We start from the raw sequence: 10,227 nt of genomic DNA on the forward strand, positions 1-10,227 counted from the left end.
GTCGATACATACAGTCTATTAATAAAGTGCAATATAACCTGTCAAATTCCAGGCGTAAACTGAACAATGATAATATAATATAACAGACCGCTTTCCTCAAAAATCAACTGGACAATGATAATATAATAGACCACTTCGAGAAATCAATTAAAAAGACGTTATTTAACTGATAGAAAACTTGATCGAATTGTCTTGTTTACACTTCGTTCTTGCATCGTGGACTTCGACGATGATCGTGATGAAGTGGACTTTGAAGATGGGCATGCTGCATGGTTATTGGATTTATATGAAGATTTTAGAAGAATAGCAAGATAAATTTAAGAATGATTTGATTTTCTTTTAATGCATTTTTTTTTAGCTGTTAACTGCAGTTAAACATTTCACCGCCTTTATATAATTCTAATTGTAGAGTGACTTGTTTTTAATGCATCTTTTCTTGCTGCAAACTGCTTTTGTGGATATCACAGCCTTCAATCGCCGCCTAAGACTGTGTACAAATAGGAATTACAGAGAATTTGCATACAGCATATTGAAGCATTGAACACGACGCATATCAAAAGTCTGTTTACTATTTTATTTCCGTTTTATTATTTTTGTTCTCTGCATTATTAGCTCATCATTGTTTAATTTAATTTGTAAGATTTGGCCCCCTCGAAGAGAGGAAACCAGTTTTTTTGTTTTGGTGATTAAAGTATGTTTTCATTGAGTATGAATTCTGACTGTTAAATATCAGACGGTTTAAATTATGCATATAAAGTTTTGATTTCTAATTTTAAATATGATGAATTACTGACAATAAAATGTTTTCTTTTGCAAATGACAGGTCTCCTAATCTGTAATTCTATGGAATACTTTCAATGGTTACCAGAAGAAATAGTAAGGAAGATTCTACTGAGAGTCCCTTTCATATTTCATAATAACCTTAGGTATGTATCCAGAAACTGGAAGACAATGATCGAAAGTGGCATATTGCATGAAGAAAGAGAAAGAATCAGTTTAGGAATATCTGACAAACTTGTATGTTTGTTGGGCCAATTTGATGGCGCTAATAGAATAACAATCTATGATCCAGTCCACAACAGAGTGGCCAGAAGCCCTTCTATGCCTCCTAATTTTCGATATGCACACTATTCTCAATGTTTGTGTGTTGATAAAAAACTGATTGTGATAGGTCTGGAACATGAAAGAACACCAAAAAAGTCCACTGTTATGGTCTACGATTTTATGACTTTTAGATGGAGACGAGGGGCAGACATACCCATTGATACAATTGGCCACAGATTAGCACATTGCGCATCGCCTGAAGGATTGGTTTATGTTGTGACATCATGTAAAGCAGTAGCAGTGTATGATGTAGTTCAGGATAAGTGGGATCTTCTTCCTGTAATGCCAGATTCCGTAGTTTTGCCGAAAGCCTTTTATATTGATGGGATGTTTTATGTGGTGAACATCTCTAAAAAGTTTTCTAACTTGACCCATCGATTCGATCCGATGATTCAACGCTGGCAAGTTTTGCGAAGATTTGAGTTGCTAAGATTTCCTCCCTTATCCTGTCAGGTTGCATTTGGGCGTATATATTCTTTTGCTAAGCAAGAAGTGATGGAATTTGACTGCTTAACGAAGGGGTGGTTCAAGGTAGGTCGTCTTCCTCCATATCTAGACTGGCTTGGTTCTCCACAATTTGAGTTTAGGTCCAAGATTTGGCCTCAATTTCTGCCTCACACTCCGTATCCATTTTTACGGAGGTGGGTATTCACAGGCGGGCCAAAAAGCACGACATGGAGTTACAATACTTCTCTTTTGTTCATTGAAATTTGATTTGAAGTGTACAGTACTTTTGGAAACACTGAGCTATCGCTTGGTTTTGGGATTTACTATGTTCTTTAGTTTTAGTTTTTTTTAGTATGAATTAAATAATTTTTTTTTTTTTAATAAATAGTAAGATTTTTTATTTATTTATAACGTTTTTCAGCAATGTCTTTAATATTTTTTAAAGATTTAATAATATCAATTAAAAAAGTGAGGATTTTTCAAAATGATTTGGTTTTTAAATTATTTAGTAATTTTTTTGTGTATTATGATATTTTATAATGTAACTAAAATTGTATTAAAAAAGGCAAAAAGTCTCAATATTATAACATATATGATAAATTGTTAAACTTGTAGAAGACAAAGTAACTACCTTCTAAAGCAATACAATACAATATAATATATTAAGTGTATGAATGTGGAAAACAAAGATTTTTTTTATCTTTGAATCTTACTTGTGGTAATTTTTATAGACATGCATGCTCTCCTAGAGTCATGTAATTTATCTATATATCAATGAAGTAATATAGGGAAGAAACACATGCAATCATAAAAAATATAAATTAACATGCAATTTTTAAAGGCATACATCAGAAGGAGTAATGCATGGAAGAAAAACATGTAATCATGAAAATATAAAATATGTGTGAAAAAAAATGTTTCTGGGATGTAATAGCATATACATAAATGAAAAAGAAACTTATACATGAAAAGTTAATACATACATGCATAAAACAATGGATATATTAAATAGGAACGAATGCATGAAAAAAATATGAATAGTAATCATGAAAATATAAAATATGCATGAAAAAAAATATGTTTAATAGATGTAATAGCATATACATAAATGAAAAAGAAACTTATACATGAAAAGTTAATACATACATGTATAAAACAATGGATAAATTAAATAGGAATGAATGCATTAAAAAAACATAAACACATGAAAATACAATGCATGTTAAAAAATAATGCATGAATGCAAAAAATATTCATGTCTGAAGAAAAAAAAATGCATACAAAAATTACAAATAGAAATTACATGAACCTAATCTAGTTTCCTATGAAATATCTCAATGAAAAACACCTAATTTTTGATAGAGTTAATTCCTTCATCATGCCCACTAAGACATCTTCAAGTTGTGACCCAACGACCAAATCAAAAATTTGATTATCTCACTTTAGTAATACCAATGTGAATAGTGCATTTCATTGTATGCACCAAGACACTATAAAGTTTAGAATTAATACATAATTATAATTTCAATTTGTAAGATCATAAATTTTTTTATATTTCATATTATTCTTAAAAAATACTTTATATTCTCTTTTCTTATGTGGTGGCGAATGTAATATATCAAATTTCTCTAAACATAATACAACAAAAAGCTCCAGCCTCTCTTATCCTACTCATTTCACTAGTAAAAAAATGAAAGGTGGTCTTTTTTCTTATTTTTTCTCTAGCTCCTATAAAAGGAATGATGTCCTCCTCTAAAATATTTCAACATTTTTCTTAATATATGTCTTCTTGAAAAAAAAATGTAGCACGAGAATTAATCTAGATTCATTAGGATTAAACATTTAAGAATATGATTTTTTTAAGAATATTAGAACCATCATCGTCTGAATTTCCTTCTCTAAATTTTTAAATTTAGATATAGCTATTTTGTTAGGTTAGATAAATTAAAGAACAAATAATTAACACATTAAGAGTTCACTTTTTTAATTATTATTTTTTTAAATCTTTATTAAAATCTAAGTTATTACTTATTTTATTCATTTAATATTAATATTTTTAATCATAAAATAAAACAAGTGTCATGTAATGGATAATAAAGGCATATGTATCGTAGATATACATTAGAGAGTACCCAAAATTGTAGCATATAATGAAATTCAAAGTTGAAGGTGTTTTATTGATTAAATGTTTACATATTCCAACTCTAAAGCTATATAATTATAGAATACAATAATCTCTATAAATTTAATTCTAAATTTAACAATAACCATCAATCTAATCTCAACTCTTATCTAAATTTAATCTTTACCCTAACCCAGTTCAAATTCTAGTTGTAACCACAACTCTAATTCTAACATTAACATTAATTTTCACTATAGCCCTAATTCTTAACCTAATTTTAACATTAAATACAACCCATAATTCTAACATTGAATACAACCCCTAATTTTCACATTAAATAAAACCCTAATTCTAATTTTTCTAGTCCTTAATCTAAGTCTAAGCCTAACTCTAACCTTAACTATATTGATTTTAGAGTTATAATTAATTATTAATTAACATAATAATTATAATATAATTGATGAAAATATTTATATTGTATAATTATTTTAATTTTTAAAATAATAATTAGTATGTTCTCACTTTAAAATTATATAATTATGAAATTATAATAATATATATAATTCTAATACTATATTATTTAAAATTATAAATATTTAAACTTAATTTTAAAAATTAAATCCACAAACATTTAACCATCAAAATATTAATCATCAACATTGTTAAAAGTTTGTGCCACATTCTTGGATTAACCCACATAGTGGAAAGCAAATTGAAAAGTGTCCTGAAAAAATATATACTCAAGTAAAAGTTCGGTTTGTAAATTATGATTATTGGTAATTAGTATACATGTTCATAAATATCTTTGAAAAATATATATTACTTTAATATTTATATATATATATATATATATATATAAATTTTATATTACATTATGTTATTATGTCTAATTACAATAAGAATTATCTATTAAATAATAAAATATAATATAAATATAATATTAATAAAATATAATTAATATAATAATAATATATCCAATATTAATATGATGTATTAATGAACTGGCTTTCAAAACTCTCTCTCAACTGGCTGGGCCCTACCCAGATTGTAAAATACCTAGGTATCCCTTTCTCTGTCCTTCCAAATCTAAAAGAAATGTGGGAATGGGTAAGGAATAAGATTGATAAGAAGCTCTCTAAATGGAACATGAACTTTCTTTCATTGGCTAAAAGATTTCAGGTGTGTCAAAAGATATTGGCATCATATAATATCTATTTCTCCTCTGCTTGGCTATTTAGAAATTACCAATTCAACCATATCCAAAAAACAGATTAGGGAGTTCCTATGGTTAGATGGAAAGGGTGCTAGGAAGCAACATGTAGTGAAATGGGAGTGGTACACTATGCATAAGCTATCTAGTGGGATGGGGTTGAAAGACCCCAAACTACAGGGCATTGCCCTCGCCTCCAAGTGGATTCTTAAGGCCATGGAAGGGAATGAGCCATGGAAAATTCTATTAAGAAATAATTTTGCATCCTCGATCACTAAGAAAGCCAGGAAATGGAAGGATCTCCAAATTCTTGACCTTCTTCTTGGACAATTAGAGGTATCCCCAACTAGTTCTAAGATCTTTAAGTCCCTATGGAATGCTTGGGAAATGGTGAAGCACTTGGTACACATCAAAGTGAATGGCACTATACAGGGGCATATTGCCAATAACAGATCAATATGGTGGAATCTATTTCATAATGAGAAACCTTTAGCCGCTCTCCAAGGCTACTTTGCACTGAAATGGCACAATATGGGTATTAAATATTTTGAATAGATATTTGAGAATGGCCATTTGAGATCGTGGGAGGAGCTGAAACTTACCTTCTCTATCCCAACATCCCAGAACATGACCTATAACATCCTTAAAATGGCTTTATCTTCTGTTCTTCTCCCCTCTTACCCCCCTCTCTTCCACTCCCCCCTCTTTGCACTTTTCTAGGCCGATGGCACACCTCTCCTCGCCATTAAAGCCAAATGCATCTATACTTAACTTACTGAGGCTGATACCATATTGCTACACTTTAATAGTTGTTGGGGTCTAAACCAAAAATAGTTCTTTGGCTGGCGCCTACTATTAAATAAACTCCCATAAAAGATAAGGAGAGTAATTGCTTAAACTGTAACATATGTAGAGTACCTGAAATTGTAAAACATATTTTTTTTAGTGTCATTTTGTAAAACAAATATGGAGATTGTTCGGCCTTAATCTAGAATCTAATTTTGTTCAATACATAGATGTTATTCTAGGCTATATTAAGGGCTGTAGGAAAACTACAAATATCTTTTGGTCTTTCTTTTCTTTAGAAGTTCTTTGGCTCATTTGGAAGTATCGCAATGATGACGTCTTTAATAACAACACCAGGCACCTCATTGAGTACACTCGAGAGTTATCTCATGGTTTCACTTGGGAGAGGGATGAACCGGGCAAGGCTGCATTTGAGCAAAGACTAATGGCCTTCATGGGGCAAATGGAGCGTAGGCACTTACACATGGAGATCACTCGGGAGGAAGCTGACCTAATCCATGAACGCACCTCGCACCCCCACAAACAAGACATACTTGATGGTTGAGTGGAAGTGTGGCAGGATGAAAAATTGGGATGGGTAGCTTGGATTCCCCCACTGGGAGCCAACTCTTCACTAGAATTTGAAATCTTATTTACCTAGTTCTCTAAGGTTGTCCTTTTTTGGTTATTATAAATTAGTGTATCTAATGTAATCATCTTCTTATAGTGGAGGTGCTCATTAACTATATATTTTTTGTGCATGCACCTTCCCTTGGTGCCTTGATACTGCTGAACTTAGATTTTCATGATGATATGTAATGTTTATATGATATCTAATCCAAAATATGATGTATTAATAATTAAGTTAATATTAAATTAGAGTTAGGATTAGTGTTAAGTTATTATTACTTTTAAAATTATCATTAGGTTAGGTTTTGTTTAAATCTTCAATTTAGTCTTAGTCTTATGTTAAGGTTGAATTAAATATAGGGTTAGATTTAAAGTTTGGTTAGGTTAATGTCAATGTTCTTGGATAAGCATTAAATTATAATGACATTTACAATTGAAAATAAAGATAAGAAGTTAAAACTCAATTAAAATTATACTTAAATATTCTATTATTCTATTATATAATTTAATTATTATATAATTTTTCTAGTATTATATAATTTTTTATATAATATTTAATTAAATTATTTTCATTATATTTGAGAAAATTATATTACTAAATTACATAAGGATTACCCCAATCTAACTTTTATATTTTTAATGTTGTGTATATTAGATATTGATTTTTAAAAAGTTTGATTAAATTTAAATCCTTTAAATTTAATATAATTTTTGAAAGTTTTAGAATTTGTTAAATATTTCTTTGGTGGATGTGAAAAATAAATTTGATAAGAAAATTTAAACATGCTAAATATTATTTATACTTTTATTTCAACGTACCTAAAAAATTAATAATAATAAAATAAGCTAAAAAAACTAATTTGATAATGATTTTAGATTAATCTCATTTTAGTAAATTTTCTATTTAATGTTGTAGTTTACTTTTGTACAAATCAAGTTCATCTACATAGTTATGCATATTATATTGTTAAATTTTTAGATTAGGATTTTTTTTTTTTCAAGATCAGATCTCATGTAATTGGTATAAGACAATAATCAAAGACCATAATAGAAAAATACAATAATAATAGCTAAGATTTTAATATAATTTATATGATACAATGTTAACACTCAATAATATTATAAATATATATGTAATATATGTAAAAATGAATTCAAGTTTATTAATATTTAACAACATATATATTAATTAGTTTTGTTAGAGTTAATTGAAATAAATATTCTTTCATCTAATTTTTTTTTTGTTATTTTCCATGCAAATCATTTCATATTCTAAAATTAGACTAAATTTTAATAAATATTAATCATATGATAAAGAATTTTTAGGTGTCTTCTACATAAATTTTATTTATAAAATATAGGTATGATAGTATGTATGTAATATATGTAAAAATGAATTCAAGTTTATTAATATTTAACAACACATATTAATTAGTTTTGTTAGAGTTAATTAAAATAAATGTTCTTTCACCTTAATTCAAATTAAATTTATCATTAAAATATCATTAATGAACCTCTAGAACTTGAATCAATTTTTAACATAATATTGATTTAGATAATAAATATAGTTAAACGAGAATAAGAGCTGGTGCCATAAATGTAAGAATAAACACTGGTCCAAATGGATATTCATAGATGAAAGGAAATATGTAAGATAAGAAACTTTTGTGGCATAGAAGGGAAGTTGATATTTTAGAACATGAGAATAATCATGACATGGATTTACTATAATTTTCTTATCACATTTGAACTCTAATTTGAATTTTCCTTTTTAGAGAGATAAATTACTATCCCAACACATCCGTCAAAGCCAATAGGATAGATTAGGATCAACTACAAATCAAAGAACTTAACATATTGACCTAATCTGCATCAATACCACCAAAATTGCTACTTATTCATCATCAACCCACTAAGGAGAAACCAAAATCGTCATGTAGACTTAAAAAAAATACGGAAAATATATAGACTTTCTTCATTCATATCCTAAAGTAATTGATCATCATTTTTTTGCAGAAGTGGAGAAACCCACCAAATTGATAGAAACGGGACAACCTAGACCGACTGTGACACAACAACACATGAGAAATTGTATTGTAGAGAATTAGGTCATTTGAAAGTCATATGGAGGAACTCTTACACATATTTGAACATATTCCCAAGTATGGACAACAAAATCTATTCATTTGAAGGAATGTGGACCATTCTATTAATCCTCTAAAGAACATAACTCTAATATATATTGTAAAAAGGTGTATGAAATGAAATCCAGTAGTTAGACTTCTTCCACACTACTAAACTTAAATCTAGAGGCCTATAACTAGATCATGCAATGTGGTATAATGCAGACCAAAATACCAACTCATAGACTTGGGAAATACACTATTAATGGATTAAACAAATTTCCTTAGTAAAATATGTAAAACCAAAAGCATTGAAAACCTTCATCTCACTCCTTGAAACATAGAGAAATCAATCAAAGTTATTGCATTCCTCACCCAAATCATCAACAAACTAAACTAGGTACATACCACTCATCTAGACTATCATAGTGTCATAGATACATCTACATGTTTTTAAAGCGAGTCATGTGAACACACCTACCTTAGGAATGTGATGCTTGTTCCAACACCAATGTGAAGGAAAATCCTCCAAATCTCCATTTGTCTCCAAAATTTATAGCCTATCTTCATCGAATATTGCCTTTCATTTGCCACACACCAAATCACTCTATTTGGTTCCCTAAAAAAATACTTTCCTCTCCACAAAGATACCTATAAGAAGTCTTTTTTCAACATTGGGGATATTTAGGTTATCCACTTTTTTCTAGTCCCAAACCACTAAATTGTCCATGATAAACCTATCTAGATAGTCTCTCACATTTGAGCCCCACTGCAGCTTCAACACTTGGACAAAACATTAAACCTATCATCCTTAGCCAAAATAGGCAATCCATCCCAAGAGTCAAGTTCCGAATTTTTTTAGAATGTCCATCCTTGATCTACCAAGAAATATGATCAACAATCATGGGTATACACTCAAGAATAAAATTCTATATGGCTCAGACTTTGCGGGGGGGTTTTGGATTGTGAAGATCTATTCATTTTCCTAGGAATCCAGGTATTTGGCTCTAAGGATTTTCATCCAAAGTTGATTGGGTTTTGAGTAAATATTCTACACTCGCTTTGCACCCATAACTTGATTCATAATATACCAATTTTGAATCCTATCTCCTCTTGACTATTTTGGTTCACATATCTTTTCCCATGCTAATAACGATATTTTTTCATATTCATTAGCACCATTCTAGAAAAAAGTTTGCATTTTTTTCTCCACAATCTTGAAAACTTTGTTCAAAATTTTCAATCACATCATAGAATAAATGGGAATGGCTGAAATTACCATCTTTAACATCATAACCACTTGCTCTTCCACCCATCCATCCTACTCAAATATGTCTCTAGTAAATTTTTCTAGATTTGGATCTACACGCTCCCCCAAATTAAGAAATACCAAGATATTTCACCAAAAGAGTAGCCATTTTCATTTCAAGAATCCTTGAGATCCCCCTTTGCATATTTTTTTGATTTTTGAAGAAAAAAATCCCTAATTTATGTCAATTAACACATTGCCCTAAAAATTTGATGTACCTATCCACCATAAATTTCATCACATGGGCTTCCCAGAAGGATGCCCCCCCTAGCAAAAATGTATCATCAAAAAATTAAATATGGAGATAGACTTCACTCCATGAGAAAATTTGAACCCTTTCTAAATGTCATCCATTCTTTTTTTGGTAGTCATTCTTCCAATAATTTTTTCCATTATAATGAAGAGAAAGGGGAAAATAGGATCCCCTTTCTGTAGACCATTGGCCAACTCAAAAAAGCCTTGGAAATTTTATATTCACCAAAACAAAGAACCTTGG

At 29.4% G+C, this 10,227-nt stretch overlaps 1 protein-coding gene across 1 annotated transcript; it reads left to right on the forward strand.

The window, feature by feature from the left end:
- Positions 1-424: 424 nt before the first annotated feature.
- LOC131028380 (F-box/kelch-repeat protein At1g80440) lies at positions 425-1,844 on the forward strand. The gene is made up of 2 exons (XM_057958644.2): positions 425-559; positions 824-1,844. Exon 2 carries the CDS (start codon positions 844-846, stop codon positions 1,816-1,818), a length of 975 nt encoding a protein of 324 aa, XP_057814627.1. The 5' UTR covers positions 425-559; positions 824-843; the 3' UTR covers positions 1,819-1,844.
- The last annotated feature ends 8,383 nt before the right edge of the window (positions 1,845-10,227 follow it).

This window comes from Cryptomeria japonica, chromosome 7 (genome assembly GCF_030272615.1).
Source record: "Cryptomeria japonica chromosome 7, Sugi_1.0, whole genome shotgun sequence".
Lineage (NCBI taxonomy): Eukaryota > Viridiplantae > Streptophyta > Pinopsida > Cupressales > Cupressaceae > Cryptomeria > Cryptomeria japonica.

Bases quoted from the DNA above. Each gene is read 5' to 3' on its own strand.
- LOC131028380 (XM_057958644.2), top strand. From the start codon at position 844: ATGGAATACTTTCAATGGTTACCAGAAGAAATAGTAAGGAAGATTCTA.